The sequence below is a fragment of the Lissotriton helveticus genome, chromosome 9, assembly GCF_964261635.1.
Source record: "Lissotriton helveticus chromosome 9, aLisHel1.1, whole genome shotgun sequence".
Taxonomy (NCBI): domain Eukaryota; kingdom Metazoa; phylum Chordata; class Amphibia; order Caudata; family Salamandridae; genus Lissotriton; species Lissotriton helveticus.
Window position 1 is genome coordinate 226,450,894 of NC_136070.1, and position 21,948 is coordinate 226,472,841.

General features: G+C 48.0%; 1 protein-coding gene across 1 annotated transcript in view; it reads left to right on the forward strand.

Annotated features, from left to right (window-relative positions):
• Positions 1 to 21,948, forward strand: part of INO80 (INO80 complex ATPase subunit) — a 534,228-nt gene that overhangs the window by 232,767 nt on the left and 279,513 nt on the right. The window contains exon 15 of the mRNA XM_078659770.1: positions 21,242 to 21,301. Coding sequence (XP_078515896.1) covers positions 21,242 to 21,301 — 60 coding nt within the window. The remainder of the gene's footprint in view (positions 1 to 21,241; positions 21,302 to 21,948) is intronic.

A 21,948-nucleotide genomic window follows, 5' to 3' on the forward strand; every position in this document is an offset into this window, starting at 1 on the left:
TTATACTAGGAGGAGACTTTAATTCAATCACCGATATTGCGTGGGATAGATCACACCCACCGGTGGCCGACTCCCCGGTGCGCAAACTGTCAGAGCGTAGGAGGGACTGGCAAGAGCGATGGGACCTGCTGGATGTGTGGAGAACACAACATCCTAATATTAGGGATTACTCCTTCTACTCGGCACTGCACGCTCTACATGTCAGGATAGATTCCATACTGTGTAGCGCCCCCATAGCAGCCATGGTGACAAACACTGAATACCTTGCTAAGACCATTTCGGACCACAATCCCTTGCTGATGGCGGTAAGATGGCAGAGGTACTGGTGGTAACAAGACCGAGGTACTGGTGGTGGGGGGAGGCCAATCGGCGTGGACGTCGGCGTGGTGGCCGTCGTGCTTGGGTCCAGCACCCACCCCTAGCCAGAAAGCAAAGAACCTGGGCATTTGGTTTGACTCTGACCTTGCCTTTGGTCCCCAGATCAATCAGGTGGTTGGATCATGCTTTGGGACCCTCAAAAGTCTCAGGAAGGTATTAAAATTCTTACCTATCAGAGCCCGCCAAACTCTGGTGCATGCACTAGTCACGTCAAAGATGGATTACGGCAATCTTCTCTACTTAGGAACTCTGGAAAAGAATTTGAGCCGTCTTCAGGTTCTCCAGAATGCCGCTGCCAGACTAGTGCTTAGATTACCCAGAAGAGCAGGCTCCGCAGCGGCCCTCCGGTCTCTGCACTGGCTCCCGATCCGTAGCAGGGTGGAATTTAAAGCCCTGTGCACGTGCCACCGGATTATCAACGGGAGAGCTCCGCTCCCTTTGAAAGGATTGCTGACACCCTATGAGCCGTCTCGCTCTCTGAGATCTTCCGGCTCAGGACTCCTGGCAATTCCTAAGGTGTCCAGAGCCCGGATGGGTGGAAGATCTTTTAGGCACCTCGCAGCATCCAGATGGAACAAGCTACCTATGGCGCTGCGACTAGAACCTTCAGAAACAATCTTCAGAGCCAAGCTGAAGACGGCTTTATTCACACAGTAGCTTTTCTGCATTTGTAAGTTCTGGTAGGTATTAGCTCCTTAGCGCGGGGACACGCCGCTGTGCGTCACCAAGCGCTCTATAAAACCCCCTAAATAGAAAATAGAAATAGGGCGAGGTCTGCGATCCCGACATGGAGGCTGCGGCCAGATACTCTAGAGGACTTGGTGTTTGGTGACAGGGTCAACCAGGGTATAGCGCTTTATTTCAATGAGAACGAGGGCTCGGCCGCCCAGAGATCGATAGAGTGGGACGCGATGAAAGTGTTGGTGAGGGGTGTATGCATGGGCAGCTTCTCGAATGTACGGACGACTGTCCTAGCGGATCTGGAGAAGGCGGAATGTGTGCTGAGAGAGATTGAGCGATGCAGGCCTGAGCGGCCTGATCTGCAGGACCGATTGCTGGAAGCGAAGGAGGTGGTGGCGAGGGAAACGGAGAGACTGCGATGCTATGACTATAAGCTATACCTCACAAAAGTCCATGCGGAACGGGATAAGGTGGGCACACTGCTTGCGAAACTTGCTAACCCGGAACCACGGAGTGGCCCAATTATGTGTATCAGAACCGACACGGGGGAGGTGGTCCACTCTCCAACGGCAATATTGCAGCGCTTTCAGTCGTATTATACGGGCCTCTATGATACTCAGTTGGAGGCAGGGCCCTCCGAAATAAGTGACTATTTACGTACGGTGCAGCTCCCGGTGCTAGATGAGGGGACGGCGAAGGACTTGGGCAGCCCGATCTCCTTAATGGAGATCCGAGGGGCTATTAAGCAGATGGCCAGAAACAAGACTCCGGGGGTAGATGGCCTGCCAATTGAGTTTTATGCGAAGTACGTTGATGTATTGGCGCCCAGGATACTGGCAGTGTACTCGGAGGCGGTGACTCTGGGGCACCTCCCCGCCTCCATGAGAGAGGCGCTGGTGGTGCCGCTTCTGAAACCAGGTAGGGATGCGCTGGAGGTGACGTCATACAGACCCCTCTCTATGCTGACGGTGGACTACAAGATCTTGAGCCGTATTTTGGCCACCAGACTGCTACCTCACATGACCATGCTGGTACACGATGACCAAGCAGGGTTCATCCCTACTAGAAACACGGCCATTAACACCCGCAGGCTGATCCGTATACTGCAGGGGGCCTTGAGCTCGGACTCTGCGTCAGCTGTCTTGTCGGTGGATATTGAGAAGGCTTTTGATAGCCTTGAATGGTGTTACCTAGATGAGGTACTGGAGAAGTTCGAACTAGGTGAGGGGTTTGGACGTTGGACGAAAGTTCTCTATTCCTCTGCCACCGCTAGGGTGCGATTGGGGTCACTCATATCATCTGCTTATCCGGTACGCAGAGGAACTAGGCAGGGATGCTCGCTCTCTCCCCTTCTGTTCGCTCTCGCGATGGAACCACTGGCGGCGCATGCCAGGATGGGGGAGTCCTTTAACGGAATCCACTATAGAGGGAGTACTCACTACATCTCGTTGTATGCTGATGACCTGTTGCTGTATTTGGAGGACATGGAGGCGGCTTTAAGTGGGGCCATGGGGCTGCTCTCCTCCTTCGGCGGGTTGTCGGGACTTAAGGTGAACTGGGCTAAGACTTGTGTTTTCCCACTGCGACCGGATATCCAATGCCCTCCTCTTGCAGTAGACGTGATCTGGGCGGACAGATGCTTTACGTACCTGGGAGTCCGGATCTATCATGACGCAGCGAGCCTCCTAGAGGGCAATATAGGGCGGTGTATCAGGGGATTGCGTGGCTGCATGTCCTTCTGGGCCTCCCTCCCTTTGTCGGTGCAGGGTAGAGTGGCATTGTTAAAAATGGTAGCTCTCCCTCGACTGCTGTATTACTTCAGAACATTGCCTATCTGGATCCCACAGCGGATCTTTAGGGACCTCAGGTCGTTGGTTATTGAGTTCCTCTGGGGGCAAGGCAGACGTAGGGTGGCGCTGCACACCATGACTAGACCCAAGCTCGAGGGAGGGATGGCAGTGCCGGATTTCGAACTATACTACCTGGCAGCCCAGCTCCAGGTTCTGACACAGAATGTCGCTCGGGAATTTAGGGGCCCTGAATGGATTCGTGGGACGGGTATCCAGAGGCACGTACTCTCCTATATAGTTATGCAACAGAGACTGGCATTAAGCGAGCTCACCTTAGAGGAAAAAACCCTCCGGTTGTGCTGGAATAGGAGCCTGAAACGTGCACGGGCTGCGCGACCTTATGCCCCGGAGATCCCTCTCGGGATGCTGACGGCGCTGCCGCACGGGGGAGATTGGTCTCCGCTGTTGGACTGGGAGGAGCTGGGCCTACAAGTCATAGGTGATTTGTTTGCGGAGGGAGTAATGGCCCCGTTTGAGGTGCTGCAGGAGCAATTTGGCCTCCCAGATGGGGGTTATCTCCTGCATGCGGCGATCTCTGCAGCGATGCAAAAACACTGGAAGGTGGGACTGACGGAGCCGGACACGACCATGGCTTGCCAGTACGTGGTGATGGCCGCGGGTACGATCAAGGCGGTAACCTGTCTCCAATCACGGATGTTGAACGAAGGGCTAGAACCGCTCACGGCGCTGAAGACCAGATGGGAGGAGAGTGTAGGCAAGCCTATTCCGGATGCAGAGTGGGGCCACATTATAGCAAGAACATGGAAGGGTAGTAGGAATGCTAGGTTCCAACAGGTACATTTTTTCCTTTTGCATAGAGCTTATCTGACCCCGGGGAAGCTCCGCCGGCACTTTCAAGTGCAGGACGCGGCATGCCCGAGGTGTTAGGCACCGGAGGCTGAACTGGATCATATGGTGTGGGACTGCCCAAAGCTGGGTACGTATTGGCCTGAGGTGGGTGCACTTCTGAACACGATCACGGATAGGGAAGTGGAATTTGACAAGGCTGCATGCCTATTACTTTGGTTTCCTCACACAGCGAAAACGAAAGTCACAAGCAAATTCATAGATCTGGGGCTCATGTTGGCCCAGAGGGAGGTTACATGGCGCTGGAAAACCAAGGAAGGCCCGGCGGTGAGGAGATGGACGAGTGAGTTGTTGAAATGGTCAAGGTGCGAGAGTGTACTGAGAATGCGGCAGGCCACCAGAATGGGGAATGAGAGGAGCCTGGAGACGGCTAGGGCTTGGGAGACGATTGTGCAGGCCTTGTGTGATTATTTGACAGGAGATGAGGAGGAGAGACTTTCGGAGACTGAGGTTCCATGAGACCAGAGGCACGAACACTTAATCATTATTGATGGCGCGCCATTCTGTCCAAAACCCACAATTACAACCCACGTCAGCAGCAGTTAGGGGGAGGGGGGGGGGTATAGGGGAGTTCGTTGACCACCATGGTAGGGATAGGAACGCAGGTAGCGATGGGTAGGGGACATGGAATGTCGACATAATAGTGTATTAGCGGGACCCTACTCCGCAGATTCGGTGGGTCCATGTGTTGCTCACATGGTAAGAACGGCTCCTCCAGGGGGTGTCTAGGGGGAGTTGTTGAGGGGAAACAAAAAAGCGGATGTATCATTATGTTGTTGACCAGAAACCCCTCTGTATTATACTAGGAGACCTTTTGTTGGACTTTGAAGTTGCGCCGCCCAGCCTCCGGGCTGTGGGCTGATGGGCTGTGTACAACCCTGAGAATGTATGGTACCTTGTATTGAGGGGGTGATGATGGTTGATTTCACCCGGTGTTTTGTCCATAATTCTGCAATAAAAAGAATTTAAAAAAAAAAAGAAAAAAAGAAAAAAAAGAAAAACTACTTGAGCACCTACCAGATCAGTATAAAGCTCAGGCAACTGACCTCATACAGGAAGGCAAGTTAATTTCAAATGCCTCAATAAAATGTGCACTAGATGCTGCAGACACCGCATCTAGAGCTCTGAATACCAGTGTCATACTTAGGATACATGCGTGGCTACGCATTTCCGGGTTTAAACAGGAAGTGAAAACTACAATTTTAAACCAACCATTTAATCAGAACCAATTATTTGGCCCAGAAGTGGACACTGCACTCGAAAAGATGAAGAAAGATACGGACACCGCCAAGTCTATGGGGGCTTTACAGTCCACACCAGCTAGAGGTTCCTTTTGTCGCTCCTTCTACAGAGGAGGCTCCAAACAAACTGGAGCAGACACTACAACATCTTTCTAATCTCACACACAAACATCCTCTAACAAGGGATATTTTAGAGGAGGATACAGAGGCAATAATAACAAAGGAAGAGGTCGCAGTAACAACAACAATCGATCCTCTTCCGCCACAAGACAGTGACTTCCCTCTGCTCCCAGAACAGCATTCCACTCCTGTAGGGGGCAGATTAACACAGTTCCTGCTTGTCTGGAGCTCTATTACAACAGACAAGTGGGTGAGACAGATTATCCAACATGGCTACTGCCTAGAACTTACAGAAACCCCTCCACACATACCTCCCAGGCAGCGTCCAATGTCTACAGACCACCTGACTCTGCTCCAACAAGAAGTTCTGTCACTTTTACAAAAGGATGCCATTCAATTAGTTCCTTTAGAAGAACAGGGAACAGGGGTTTACTCGCTGTATTCCCAAAAAGGACGGGATACTAAGACCAAATCTCGACCTCAGGTTCTTCAATCAGTACATACAATCAGATCATTTTCATATGATCACTCTGCAACAAGTGCTCCCACTACTGCAACAAGGCGATTTCCTTTCAACACTAGACCTAAAGGACGCCTACTTTCACATTCCTATACACCCTGCTCACAGGAAGTACCTAAGGTTTGTAATACAAGGACAACACTATCAGTTCAAAGTCCTTCCATTTGGGGTAACAACAGCACCACGCGTGTTCACAAAGTGCTTAGCAGTAGTAGCAGCACATCTCAGAAGGCAGCAAATACATGTCTTCCCTTATCTGGTCGATTGGCTCATAAAAGCCAAGTCATTCAATCAATATGTCCAACACACACATCAAACAATTCAAACGTTGCACAACTTGGGGTTCACCATCAACTACACCAAGTCGAACATGCAGCCTTCTCATGTACACCAGTATCTACGGGCTACAAAAGACACATCTACAGCTCTAGTGTATCCCAGTCCAGCAAGGATACAGAGCATTCAAGCCTTAGTCACAGTCTTCCAACAAAAACAAACTCTGCAAGCCAGAGTGTTCATGAGACTAATAGGCATGATGGCATCTTGCATCTTCATAGTACCACACGCAAGATTGCAAATGCACAAGTTACAAGAGTGCCTAGCACAACAGTGGAACCAGGCTCAAGGTCAATTAACAGACCTGGTGTTGGTGGACAGCCGCACGCATCGCTCTCTGCAATGGTGGAACACCAAAAACTTGACAAAGGGGCGGCCGTTCCTCGAACCTGTTCCACAGTTAGTGCTCACAATAGACGCATCTCTCACAGGATGGGGAGCCCATCTCTAACATCATACAATTTAAGGTCAATGGAACAATCAACAAAAACTGTTCCATATCAACCATCTAGAGCTGCTAGCCATATTCTTAGCACTCAAGACTTTTCAACAAGTACAAAATAAAGCTGTCTTAATCCGGACGGACAATATGACAGCCATGTACTATATACAAAACCAGGGTGGGACACACTCTCTGCAACTGTCCCAGCTCGCACAGAACATTTGGAGATGGGCCATTCCTCAAAAAATATACATCCGCTGGCAGAACACCTTCCAGGAGTTCATAATCAGATAGCAGATCTGTTAAGTCGGCAGTCACCACAGATTCACGAATGGGAACTGTATCCACAAGTTCTTCAGCCATTCTTCCAGAGGCGGGGTCATCCACACATAGATCTGTTTGCCACCCACGTAAATGCAAAATGCCCAACTTTCGCCGCCAGGTTTCCACACCCATTGTCCAAGGGCAATGCGATATGGATGAACTGGTCAGGCAGATTTGCATACGCTTTTCCGCCTCTCCCACTGATTCCATAGTAGTGCGCAAGCTCAGACAACAGTCTCTCAAACTGATCCTGGTAGCTCCCACGTGGGCAAGCCAACCGTGGTTCACCACACTGCTGGATCTCTCTCTGGTTCCACATCAAAAGTTACAGCTCACACCCTCCCTGTTAACACAGAACCATGGAGAAATAAGACACCCAGATGCAAAACAACTGAATTTAGCGATCTGGCTCCTGAAGTCTTAGTTTGGGTATCTAAACCTACCTCCAGACTGTATGAACTTCATTAAAGAGGCTAGGAAACCCACTACCAGAGCGTGTTATGCCGCTAAATGGAAAATATTCGCAATATATTGCAGAAACAATCAAATTGATCCCCTGGATGCTGCCATCCAGAATATCATTTGTTACCTTTTACATTTACAAAGGTCTAATTTAGCATATACTTCCATAAGCCTGCACCTTGCAGTAATTGCAGCGTATTTACAAAACAGACAACATCTGTCTCTCTTCAGAGTGCCTGCAATCAAACCATTCATGGAAGGATTAAAAAGAATAATCCCACCCTGGTTGCCACCTTTTCCTGTGTTGAACCTGAATATTGTCCTTACAAGACTCGTGGGACCCACGTTCGAGCCTTTACATAAATGTGAACTGCAATTCCTAACATGGAAAACAGCTTTCCTTGTTGCTATTACCTCTCTTAGAAGAGTAAGTGAGATACAAGCTTTCACTATCCAAGAACCATTTTTTCCAAATACATCCTCACAAAGTGGTTCTTAGATCTAATCCTAAATTTCTTCCAAAGGTCATCACTCCTTTTCACTTAAATCAATCTGTAGAGTTACCTGTGTTTTTCCAAAACCCAGACTCTGTAGCGGAAAGGGCTTTACACACTCTAGATGTTAAAAGAGCTCTTCTATACTATATAGATAGAACTAAATATTTTAGAAAAACAAAACAACTGTTTGTATCTTTCTCTCCTCCACACAAGGGCAAACCCATCTCTAAAGGTGGGATCGCAAGGTGGATTGTTAAGTGTATACAAATATGCTATCCAAAGGCTAAACGTACATCAACAGTTCCTCCTAGAGCTCACTCCACTCGCAAGCTAGGAGCCTCTATGGCTTTCTTAGGAAACATACCCCTAGAGGACATACACAAGGCAGCAACATGGTCTACACCACACACCTTCACTAAACACTATTGTGTTGATGTGCAAGCCAAGCAGCAAGCTGCAGTTGGCCAAGCTGTCCTTAAAACTCTTTTTCAAACCACTGCAACGGATACAAGCGACCACCGCTAGGGGAGACACTGCTGCACAATCGATGCTAAGTGTACAATCTGCAGCTCATATGCCTTGAACGGAAAATGCTACTTACCAGTATGCATCTGTTCTTGGCATGTAGAGCTGCAGAGTTGTACACGCCCTCCCGCCTCCCCCTGGACTTGTATCCGTTCCAGTTTTCATCTTACTTAGATGCACACGCATGGACATCCTTTTTTCTTTACTTATACTAACTCCATCATTTCCCATCATGGCGAAAATCAATATAAGGATGAAGCCCATGCCCATGCGCAGTATTGTCCAAGGGAGGAGTCACCTATCTCGTGACTACAAAGACTTCTTCCAAGACAACAACAACCTGCAATCATCCGAGCCCAACACCAGGTCGCGATCTAATGCTAATTGTACAACTCTGCAGCTGTACATGCCAAGAACAGATGCATATTGGTAAGTAGCATTTTCCTTATCTTGCACCAGTCCAGACAACCCTTATGGTGATTTAAGATATCTTAGACAACCTTAGAAAGCTCTCTAAGAGGTAGCTGTGGAGAGCAGCCTTCAGGCCTAGTCTAGGAGTGTAAAGCAGCTTGTTTTACCAGAATGCAATCTTATAGTATAGATTAAGTGAAAAAGAACCACACAAAGTATTTAGAAAAATTTATTTATTATATAATATTCTCTAACACATAGAAATATCTCCTACCTGGAAATATACACAAAATACTTCAGCAAAGAAACACAGTAAATAGCACGAAATGCATAGTGGCACCTGTAAGAAAGTGGCTCTATATATACTGGACCAAAGTAAGTTACAGTGTGTATAAAGTCCCCAATTTCCAGAGGTATAACAGAGGTTAAAGTCAGATCTGACCTTACTCTCTAAAGTGGCAGCTTAGTCGAGCAGTAAGGCAGTATCAGAGGACAGTGTAAAGCATTTGTTGTACCCACTCAGTCAGCAAAATGTTTCACACACTCAAGAACTGAACTCCAGGCCAATTGTTTTTATATCAAAAGATATAGTTGTTTTATTTTTAGAACCAACAGGTATCAAAATATACTTTTCTCAATATGAGTGACTTTAGGTAGTTACTTTGCAGAAAGGCAATAAACTTTGTAAGCACAATAGTTACATTGGTTGCAATAGGCAACACAATTCTAAACACGAGTTAACATTGTGCTCAATGGGTTTTTCTACATAAATGCAGCTGATTACTTTAAGGATTATTTTTCTAACCACAGGACTGGATCTTGGATTCAGTCCCGGGACCTAAACTGTAAACAGTTAAGTAAAAGAGTTTTGATTACAGTTGTGATTTTTAAAGAATATAAATGTATTTTCAAAGTTGACACTTAGAAACTTTTCAGTGAAAAACTAGCAATGTTATCATATGGAAGGAAATTCAAGTCACAGGCAAAGTAGGTTCTCGTTACTTTTGTAATCCAGTACTGGACTCCTAGGTTCAGCACTGGGATCTCTACCTAAGGCAGGTAAGTAATTACGTTTTAGCAGTTGGTACGATTTTCAAGGAATATTTGTAGCTTGCAAAATTAGACTGAAGAAATTTCATAGAAAAACAGTCAATGGTTTCCTATGGAAGAAAATTCAGGTTACTGGTAAGTACAGTTATAATTACTTTTGCGGTTCAGTACTGGGCTAAAAGGTACAGTGCTGGCTTCTCTCCTGATCACAGATGAGTAATTCGGAATTCGTTATTTGGCTGATTTTAGATGAATATTTTAAAGTTTCAAAACTTCACACTTAGAAGATTTTTCGAGTCAAACCAGTCAATGTTATCCTATGGAAGGAAAGTGAGTAATCGGCTTTCAGGTGAGTACTCGACTGGTGAAGGTATGGTTCTGAGCATAGACTCCGGGGTCTCCCAGGGTCGGAAAGGTACAGTAGTTACACCCTCAGCGGCACAGGGGCAGCCGTGTGCAGAGCGAGTAGGCCCAATGCAATCCAATGGAGGGTATGGGGCCTGTGGTTGGGGGCTGCAAGCAAGCAGGCCACGCGGCTGTGGGAGCTAAGCTCCTGGTCACTTACTCAGGGCAAGTGGGGAAGTAGAGTAGGGTAGTAGTTGCACTTCCAGCAGCACTCGGGTGGTTGGGTGCAGGGTGCTTTTGAGCCGTCGGGCGCTCAATGTTATCCAATGGGAAAGTTAAAAGGTGAACAAAGGCTGCAGGCTCGGGGACGGAGATTCTTCAGGTGCGACCACCACTTTCAGAGGTAAGTTGGGATCTTGGAGAAGAGGTAGGCACCCCAAAGGAAGGCACAGGGGACCGTGGGGCGCCGGGTGCATGGGTGTCTTTTGGAGTTGGGAAATCTTACCCTCAGCTGGTCGCGGTTGGAGGGGTCCCTGGTTCTGAGGCTGCAGGCGTCATCTGGGTTGCCGAAGAGGGTCTTTGGGCACTGGACTTTGGGTCCCAGTCGCCGGGGGAACGTCCTCGTGGTCTTGGTTCACTCTGGCACGGCCGGGCTTGGCAGGTGCAGAGTGGGCTAGGTTTGTGGTTCCTGGCTGGCACCAGGGGTGGTGGTGTTGGAGCAGAGCCTCTGCTCATGGGAGTCCCAGTCTCTAAGAGAGTCAAGACAGGCAGGTCCTCCGGGGTGCTTGAGGTTGCTGTCCGCAGGAGACGCCGGGATTAAGCAGGAGCAGGTTCAAGGATCAACTGGCCGGTAGGCCTGGGGCAAGTCAGGTGTTGTCGTCTTTTTGTTAGCAGCTGCACGGCAGTCCGTCCTTCTTCTTGTTCTTCTTGTTTTTCAAAACGGGATCTGAGCAAGGAAGGCTCAGGGTGCCCCTAAATACTAAATTTAGGGGCGTTACAGGTAGGGCAAGGGCAGGGACCAATAGGTCCCTGTCCTGGGGTGGGTACACCCCCTAGTCTGCTCCTCTCCTGTGGGAGGCAGGCAGGAGCCTAGCTGTGATTGGGCAGGGCTCCCCATCTTCAAGATGGCCGGAGCCCGGGGTCGTGCTTCACCTCGCCTCGCCCACCTGAGGGGTGGGGTTGGCACAGGCTGGCACACCCCACTTCCTGACGTAGGGTTTCCCGCCAGTCTTCCTGCCAGAGTGGGGGTCAGAACTGGTGGGCACCAGTTGCTGAGTACAGCAAGTGGTCTGGAGAAGCTCACAAAGGCGGCATGCCTTTGAAGTTTCCCCCTGCCCATCCAGGGGGAGGAGGCCTAGCACCTCGCCCAGGATGTGCATTGTTGCAGGCCCAGGAGAGCGGGGGCTCTCCACCCAGGGGTCCAGCAACATGTCCTCTGTGTGGCAGCCTAGGCAGCCTCTCAGACCAAACGTGGATTGTAGGCTAGGTTTCAGGGGGCATCTCTAAGAGGCCCTCTGGTGCATTTTACATTAAATCCGCACTGATGCCAGTGTGGGATTTAATGTGCTGAGAAGGTTGATATCAAACTTCTTAGTCTTCAGTGAAGCCATCATGGTGCTGTGGAGTTCGTAATGACAACCTCCCAGCACCATAAACTCTTAACGGCAGCACTGCACTTACAGTGCCCAGGAATGGCCCTGGGCACTGTAGGGGCACAGGGCTCATGCACCTGTGCCCACACCACTGGCATAGGGCACCCAGCTAGAGGGGTGACTGATGGATGCCAGGGCAGTGAGCTTGTGTGCATGGCACACAGGGATGTGTGCCATGTCGACTCTTTGTTTAGTTCTGCACCTAGACACTCCGCCTGCAAGGCAGTATGTGAGTGTCACGGCACAGGGCCCCTAAGGGTGGCACAACAAGTGCTGCAGCTCTTAGGGATCTTCTCTGGACACCATGCCCTGGCTACCTAGGGTACCATTTACTAGGGGCTGATAGGTGGCCAGAGATACCAATTGGGTTTTAGTTTCAACACAGTTTTAGGGAAGGAACACAGGCCCTGGGCACCTGGTTGGCAGGAGCCCAGGGCACATCAGCAATTCAGCAAAAAGTGGGGGCATACCAATGCAAGAAAGATGGCACTTTCTCATAGCACCGGGGGGGGAGCAAACCATATACTAAGAAAGTGGTATAAGAACCACGACTTGGGTCAAGACAATGTTGAGAGGACGTAGAAGTGCTGCGGACCCCCTGTAGAGCGTTTGCAGTGTGGGAACACGACTGCGTGCTCCGTACACTCTACTTGTAAGTCGCGGTTTTTAAAGATTAAGGACCCTTCCCAGTGGACCTTGATGAAACCCAGTGGAAGACAGAAGGTTGGAGAGCCACCCTAACCGTGCATACCCTAGTACCCAAGTTACCTACACCAGGGAAGCTGGGTGCCTACGTGCGAAGTGGGGTTGGAAACCGCCATCGAACACAGTGGAGGAAAGTGCTGCTGTTGAAGAAGGAGAAAGTGTCCAGTGGAATCCAAAGATGGATTCTAGATGAGAGGTACCGGCAAGCAAAGGGGACAGAGTCTATGTCACTCAGGGGTGACCAGGAGACTTGGAAGATGAATGCCCTCCGATGTTGGTGTTGCAGGATGGATGACGAAGACCTTGACTCTGCAGCTCTGAGGACCAGGCGATGCTGAGTAGGACCAGGAGCTGAGGGGTCGGTGTCCGGTGGGAGCACCAACAAGCCTTGGCAAAGGCAAGTCACGTAGGAATTAAAGAAGGAGTATCGTCTGGGCCAGCAAGGTCCAGGGGACTAACAAAGACAGGGTAGTAATGGCAGGCCCTGAGCAATCAGGGGAGCACAAAAGAAACAAGGATCACCCTCAAGTGGACCCACAGGCCGGAGGCACTGGAGTTGTGCGAGGACCTCAAGCAGCGGTGTGGCTGCAGATTCTGGTCACCGGAGGTGCTCAAGGTTGGGGCTACTTGGAGCCTGAAGATCATGTTGGAAAGAAACCAACAAGCCTTTGCAACTGCAAGTTGGTCTCAGTGCACAGGGTTTCGGTTATTTCAACCTCCACGAGGGATACTTGCCTCAAACTTGTTGAGATGGTAGGGCAGGCCCCGGGAGCTGTGTTGCAGACCCCAGGGAGTCCGGTGGAGCTCAGGATCTGCAGACCGGCTGACTTAGTTGCGGTGCCTACGAATGCAGGGGAGTGACTCCTTTACTCAAAGGGAGATTTCTTCAAGTGTCTTTGATGCTTCACAGGCCTTAAAAGGTACCTGTATGATGCACAGGCGATGCAGCAGACTGGAAGGCCCAAACGAAGTCCAGCGAAGTCCAGAGTGCCCGGACAGAAGAAGTAGAAGTGGTGTCTGGTCTGAATCTTATCCCACGACGAATCTAGGGACATACACCTAGGTAAGCCCTTAAGTACCCTAGGAAAAAGGTTGGGAAGATTCAGGGGACCCTCCCAGGGGAAGGGTCTGGACAGGGGGGAGGTTGCTCCCATGTCCTTTGTCCAGTTTCGTGCCGGAGCTGGAGCCGACGGCTTCCAGGACTGGTTTGAACTGGGCTATGCACAGGGACACCAAATGTGCCTCTCATGCAGGTTTTCTGGCGCTGGCAAGCGGACCCACCCGGTCCCAATACACTAAATCCTGTCTGGGAGGTGGTCACACCTTCCTGTGACAGGATGCCTATTATTCTGCCTTCCCCTGCTCAAGCTTGGCTCAGCAGCAGGAGGGCAGAAATATGTCTCTGGCCAGCAGCAACCATTTTGTGCTGTCCGGGTCTAGAAGGTTGGCACCGGGAACAATGAGCTCCTAACTGAGGTCTCTTCCAGTGCTTGGAATCATACCGCCCACACCGTCTATGGTGTGGGGGTATGATTCCAACATGTTTGATACCAAACATGATAGGATTTGTTGCAGCCGTATTTGAGATGGTCATCGCGTAATTACATGGTGCCCCTCTATATAGTATATGGCTGCTTCACCGACAACCCGGGAGAATGGACTCAGTAGGCTGCAGGGTGTCCTGCTCCTGCAGGGGCGCCCTCTCACTTAGACCAAGCGCCCTGCCTTCAAGATTGCAAAGGCCTGCTAAAGGGGTGACTTATAGGTTTTAAGTGCAGTAACCCTAGATATAGGAAACCTATATCTTTAGTAAGTGGTGCTAGCACCAGCTTACACAGGCTGCAATGTCCGGCCTGTAGTTCCATTTTGAAATGTCTCATGTGCTGCATTATACATGCTTCAGCTCATGGGAGCCCTCTGGGGTACCGATGCCCTATGGGTACCATATACTAGGGACTTATAAGGGCACCCCAGTATCGAATCTGGGGTGTACCTAAGTACTGAACAAAACAGTTTAGGGAGAGAGCAGATAGACTGGGGTCCTGATCAGCAGGATCCCAGTCAGACTAGTTAAATACAGCTTAGCACCAAACAAAAAGTTGGGGGTAACCAGAAATGCAGATCCTACTTTCCTACACCAACCCTGCAAATCCTAACTATTTCTAGCTACACTACCAAAACACCCATTCCCTTTTGCACTTTATCTTCATCCACTTAATTCCTGCTATCTCACTTTTTCCTTCATACCCTACAGTTCTCAAGTCAGTAATTTTCCTTCCCAATTTTTCTCCATACATATTCCTTGACAATAAGGTGTAGTAAATCCTGAGCCAGGCAGTGTCCTTAACTTTGTGCCTCCTACCTCGATTTTGCAGTGCAGTTTTTCTAGCTTCTCACAAATTTCTCTGTCTCGTATTTCACGTCTTGTCATCTTCAACTTCCTCTGTGTTCACCAATTACTCTCTTGAATGTTTTTGCATGTCATTCATTAATTTGGCTTTTGCATATTCCTTGTTTGTTCTACAATGAGGTCACTTTCCCCACAGTCCCTCTAAATCTGCATTCCTAGTTCTGAACATCATACTGGATCTTATATGTCTGGGAGAACCACATCAGTAGTACTTTACTAGTCTCTGATCGTTTTCTTTACTTTTACCAGGTTTCTCTTGTTTCATATCTTTTATTTCTTTTACTGTGATTTCTTTTGGACCATCTCAATTGCTTTTGCTGAATTGCTGTGTGTTCCATCCTCTTGCAACCTGAATTGCCTCTTTTAAGGTTGGATCTTTTGTTAGTAACTTTTCATTTATTATCATACTGTTCATGCATCTATCTGATCTCGTAGGCCATGTTGCTTATAATTCCTTTATTCCCTCTTTTTGTAGTCATTTGAATACCATGTTAGCTTAAAGAGTAACGTGTTTTCCCAGCATTTGTAGAGACATATCATAAATTGGGTTAGGCTACCCATCCTGTACACCCAGGTACATTTCCGGAAGGTCTACTTAAAATCTTCTACCTTCATAACCCGATTGATGTAGTAGTATCATTTGTTTTCTAACTGGACCATATCTATCTCCAGTAGTTAAACGTTGCTTAAAAATATTTTCATTTTTATTCAAGGAACAAGTGGTTCCCCTATAGTAGGAAGAAACATAGGAGGGGGGTGCCATAGTTTGTTCAGAAATACCTGTAAATTAATATAAATAACATGCTGAAATAACAAAACACTGCAATTAACTAAAGTAATTATCCAACATACCAAACAAAACAAAAAACTGGTTACTTAAAGGACAAGAAGTATCACTTTTGCTAGTCCACTAAGGGATTCTTGCAAGCTGCTTTGAAAATAAGGCAGATATTTCTACTTCTATAAAAAAACATTTGCCGATCCAGAGGGCCTCAACAACAACTGTCTTTTGTCAGGTTCTTTCTCAGGTTTCCCATTTATTTTTTGAAATCCTTGAAAACTGTGTCAACATGCAAATAAACCAATTCATAAATAACAGCAATCTATTTTATGAGTTCAGGAATGGTCTGATTAGGGAGCCAGTCCTATTACAAATTACTGATGATGCACGGTAAATCATGGATAATGGAGACTCGTGCCACCTGTATTTTCTCTGCAGTTTGACTGCTTTCAATATCAATCAATCATGGGGGTGAGGATGGAAGGGTGTAGGACCGTTCTTGAATGATTCAAACATTACCCAGAAAACCTCTCTCAATTGGTGAAAGTGGGCCATGCACTGTCACCCTGTAGCTCATGACTTCCCTCATAGGTGTGTGTTGGCTCCCAGCATATTCAATCTGTATCTTAAACCACCGGGCACCCTGATAAAAGACTCTGGCATATCATACCACCAATATGCAGACAACACCAAGCTTTCCTTGAAAGTTTCGCACTCCGGTGAAGTTTCTAATTGTGCTGCAATGTTGTATAAAATTCAGTCTTGGCTGACAACACACCATTGCAAGTTTAATTCACATAAGACCAAGTTTCTCCTCCTTTCGTCAGTCATCCCCTTTGTCATTACAAGAGTGGCTGTGTTTCACTAATATACCCGACTAATCTCCTTTGCTTATTGCAAGTGCCAAATCTCTGTTTAACATTGTGTGAGAAAGTGCCTCTTTTGACATGGTTGGACCCCCTTTTTGCCTGGTATTTGATGTGGTTTAGATTGTTGTGCACAGGGTCCCTGCCAACCAGGTCCCCTGCGCCAGTGCTTCTTCCCTAAAACATATCCACAATTGCTACCGCCTTTAGGTCCCTAGTTTAGTGGCACCCTGGGTATCGAGAGCCTGGAAGCTGGAGAGGGTCACTAGGGCCATGCCACTGCCCTTGCTGCTTGCATGCCCCTGTGAGGTGAAGAACGACAAAGTCGACATGGCACCCTGCCTAGGTGCCATGCCAGCCAGCACTGCCTGAAGGTATAGGTAAGTCACTCCTCTAGCAGGCCTTACAGCCCTAAGACAGGGTGCACTATACCACAGGTGAGGGCATATCTGCAGGGGTAGATATGCCCATACAATACTTCATCCAATTCTTTAATATTGTAAGTGTCAGGGAAGCTTTAAGGAATACTTGGGTGGGAAATTCGACAACTCAACTTTCCTAGCACCATGGCGGCTTCCCTGAAACTAGGAATGTTTGATACCAAACCACTCCTTGTAATAAATCCCCACTGATGCCAGTGTGAGATTTATTAAACCATGTACTCAGAGAGCACCTCAGAGGTGCCCCCTGAAAACCTACTGACCCTGGTATGGTCACTGACTGGCTTTAGGCAGCCTGCCACTCACACACATGTTTCTGGACCCCCGGGTAGAGAGCCTCTACTCTCTGGGACCAGAAACAATGCACATCCTGGGCAGAGGTATCACACCTGCTCCCCCATGATGGGCACAGTGCTCAAAAGGGAAGCTTCAAAGTCTTGTCGCCTTTTTAATGCGATCCCCAGGCTATGCTGCTAGCAGCAGATGGCAACTCCAGGTTTACATGCCCACTTTGGGCCGAGAAACAGGCGGGAAAACTTAGAAAGTCTCACATAACATAACATGTGTATTTGTAAAGCGCATGTTCACCCCAGCAACGGGGCATCTTGGCACTCAAATAACAGATGTATATTGTTGCTCAACTCCATGGTACTCATTTTATCGACCTTAAGTGGATGAAAGGCTGAGTGGACCCGCCGGGATTTGAACCTGTAACCATGAGGTCGAACACAGGCCCCTGTAGTGGATGCATTAGTCCACTGAGCCACCAGACCCGGTCTAGGATGTGAGCCCACCTTTGCCAACTCCACCCCTCAGGTGACGGAGTAGAAGTTAAGCACACTTTTCAGTCCCCTCCATCTTGAAGATGAGGGGACTCTTCCAATCAGAGCTAAGACTATGCCTCCTCTTCACAGGAGGGTGGCATAATAGAGGGTGTAGTCACCCCAGGTGAGGTGATCATTGGCCCTACCTGTTATGCCCCCTAAATCTAGTATTTAGGAGGTTCTCCCAGACCTTCAAACTAGTTACCTGTGCCCTAAGAAGGACGAAGACGCTGTGCAGCGAAGCATGAAGAAGACTACTGACTTGCTCCTCAGCCCTAGCGTCCTATCTGCAGCTTCAAAGACCCAGCGAGAAGGTGACGCCTGTGCTGCAGCCAGCAACTTAAAGAAACATGAGGAAGACTGCCTGAACTTTGACAAAGACCAGAACACCCGAGGTCAGCGGTTCTGTCCCCAAGAATCCAACAGCCAGGACCCCAGTGCCAGCTGGAACCGCAAGTCATGACCACTCTGCATCCTTAACCTACAACCCGTGTCCAGGTGGCTCACCGACCCAGAGTACGCTCCCCAGTGATCCGGATCTGAAGTCCACATTAGCTGACCCTTCCTGGATTTTACGAAGACACCTGAAAGCTGAAACTCTCCTTAGCCCCACTCTGGTGCAAGATTATAAACAGCTCCCTAAAAAACGGAACCGTTCCATACTGCCTCAAAGTGGGACAAGTCACCCCACTGCTGAAAAACCTGGCCTGGATATAAACAATTTGAATAACTTCAGACCCGTCTTTAACCTTCCTCTTCTATCCAAAATCCTAGAAAGATGTGTACTCCAACAATTAACTCAACACATGGACAATATCAACCTCCTTGACTCCCATCAATCTGGATTTAGGAAAGGCTGCAGCACAGAAACCGCGATCCTCAACATCATCGAAGATATCCACAAATCACTTGACTCAGACCAATGCTGTCTCCTCATTCTCCTAGACCTATCAGCAGAATTCGACACGGTAGATCACAAACTTCTCATCAAGGCTCTCCAAGAAAGGGCAAGACTTGATGAGGTGGTCAAATGGTTCTCCTCATTCGTACACAATCGCTCCCAGAGAATCAAAATCAAAAACTTTGAGTCCGACCTTCACCAAGTCGGTAGGGGAGTTCCTCAAGGGTCAGTGCTCTCCTCTCAACTCTTCAACATTTACATGGAACCCCTCACCACCCTACTCTAAAAAGCTAACATTCCCTTCCACCTATATGCTGACGATGCTCAGATTTTCATGGAAATCTCCTCGGTTAAAGACATTCAAAGACTCAACGGCATACTGAGGGAAGTGCAACTATGGCTGTCAAGTAACCACTTAAAACCGAATCCTGACAAAACCGAATTACTCCTCATATTGAACAAAGAAGAGAACCCCCAAATGGTCGATTGGTTAAAAGCTATTGATGCACTCAATGTGAACCTCACCCTGGCCGACTCCTTTAAATCACTAGGCATCACGCTAGACCCGAAACTGGACATGATCAAACACAGTAAGAACTTGGCTAAGAGCGCCTTTCTCAACCTGAAGCTATTGAACAAAATAAAACCTTTCATCCTGCCAAAAGATCTCAAACAAGCCACCCAATCATTAGTGCTGTCAAGATTAGACTATGGAAATGCAGTCCTCTCGGGAATAGCTAAATCACATCTTGCTCCTCTGAAAACAACTCTCAACGCGGCTGCCAGAATGGTCACCGGAATCAAGAAATCTGATCACATCTCACCTGCACTCAGAGAACTCAAGTGGCTCCCGGTAGAAATACGGGCGAACTTCAGAACAGCCTGCCTCACACACAAAGCCCTACACACCAGCAAACCCGAATATCTGGCTGCCAAACTCAAAAAAGCAGGTCAGACCAGGAACCTCAGAAACTCTAACACCCTACTACTCATCCAGCTGTAATCATGAAAACAAAAACCCGCGGCCAGGTCCTTCGCCGGAAATGCGCCCAAAATCTGGAACTCTATTCTCCCTCCCATCAGAACTATTCCCTCCTTTGCTAAATTCAAAAGTCAGCTCAAAATCCTGTTCCTCGATCGATCCCTAGCGAACCGATAGGAGCAGTCGGAGAGCTGACGTAGACACCCCACTCCTCTCCGACGCTGTGTCAGCAATACCCCGAACTAGAACTCTTCGTCATTGACATTTATAAGGTATTTTTATTACGGGATTTCCCGCTTTATTGTATTATGTTTTGTTCTGCTCTGTAACCGATGTAATGCGCTCCAATACCCTCTGGTCAGGTCAGCGCTATATAAAACTTCTCAAGCAAACAAAAAACCTGCAGCCTGAATCCTGAGGCTCCACCTGGCCACGACCGGCTCCTGTAAGAAGACTATGGCGTCTAAAGGCACCCCTGCACCGAAGCCCCTGAGCCTTGCTGAGCTAAATCGACAGTGCCCTGAAGACCCCCTATATCTCTACTTACCTCTGCTGTCGTTGGCCTCCCTATTGAAACCTCCGGTTCGACGCCTGCAGCCTGTTTGTTGAAAGCAAAGTCTCTATTGAAGAGCATTGGGTGCCCAACGTTGAATTTGCATCCTCCACACGGCTGCCCCTGTGCCACTGGTTGTGTGACTTTGGTGATGCTTTGTGCCCCCCTCCCCTGTGCTGGATCTAACCCCCAAAGCTTTGCCTCTGTAACAGATTTACCTCCCTTCAAGCAGTGTGGCTATGAGCACCACCAGCATCAATTAAAATTCATTGGGCCAAACTCAGATTTTGACCTCTGCACCCAGCCGCCGATATGCTGGTGGTGGTGCAGTTTTGGTACTCACCTGACCCTTGGTGACCGTTGGTTCCAAAGAATGGAACGGTAAGTTGCGTACTTAACTGTATAACTGCATTATTGTACTCCATAGGATAACATTGAACTATTCAGAAATCGCTTTGTGTCCACTTTTGAAAGTGAAAAGTATTTTTTATGTAAAAACCTTACTGCGAAGATCTTTATATAAACCACAAAGAAAGCTTAATTTTGTAAAATTGGTGTGGCTCTCCTGTTTGAGTCGTGGTTCAGTTTTTGGTGCGCAATGTTGTTGGTGGTCAGTTGTTGGTGTGTGCAATAAATGTCTTACACTCCTCTGTGTTAGGCCTAAAGCTGCTCGCCCTTTACATTGAGCCCTATACACTTCTGGGGAACTCCTGGACTGCATGGTATAACTACCTAGTGGCATACCATATACAGAGCCAGCGTCCTACACATTGGTAATAGACTGCATTTCACCCACCACATCGATATAGCTGTTAAAAGGCAAATCTCATATGTGTTCCAGGTTGAGGGGATCGGACAGACGTGAAGGATAGAGTGCAGTGATTTTACCCAGCTATTACGATTACGGCTATAGTAAAAGGGGTGATTTGGAAAGGTGTTAAGTTGGATGTGCGTTCCTTAAATTTGATTTGTTGTGCACTATTGCAGAGGGAAAAAGAATCTGCCTCATTAGACAAAATGCTTTGCTGTAATGCTGCCCCGTAGAGGCCCTTTCTTTTTAACATTTTTTCTTTTTTAGGTGCTGCCCTACTGGGGAAACCCACATGATAGAAAAGTGATAAGGAAATTCTGGAGTCAGGTAAGATGCAGCTCATTGTTTGCAACATTTATTGTTATAGAAAGCTTTTTGTTGTTTCTCCTGTATAAGCAGCCTACCTCATGCTGACTGCTCCATTGGCATTCATGCTGCTGATGTGTAATTCAGCAAAATGCAAATGCCAATAAGACAGATGTGCAAGCCCTCTGAATTAAGATAGTACACATTCGTGTGACTCAGTATCAATCCTAGTCTACCATGAGACTTTGTCTGGATTCCCAGTTTGGGATGTGCTCAAAATCTTAATCTAGCAGGTTGATTGAAGCGTCAGTTCAGCTGTCGCGGAGGTCTCACTGGGCTGTAAGTCAGCGCCTTACAGTGATGTGTGCAGCCTGGTTAACACAGCTTCCCAAAAGAAGGCAAACACTCTCAGACGTTTAAAGTGACTACATCCGGTTTAATATGAGGTTCACTGCTGTAGAAAGTGTTAAAGCCCTTCCATCTGTGCACAGACAGCAGTTTATAAAACATTTAAAGGACAGTCCCTTAGCACTCCCCAACCACCTTAGAAGCTTTGTTATAACAAATTGTACTGCGCACAGCTACTCGGAAGGGTGTCCTGGCGCTAAAGACTTACTGCCCCCCAATTTAAAACCTAATCCGATTGTGTGAAAAGCCAGGCTTTCAGT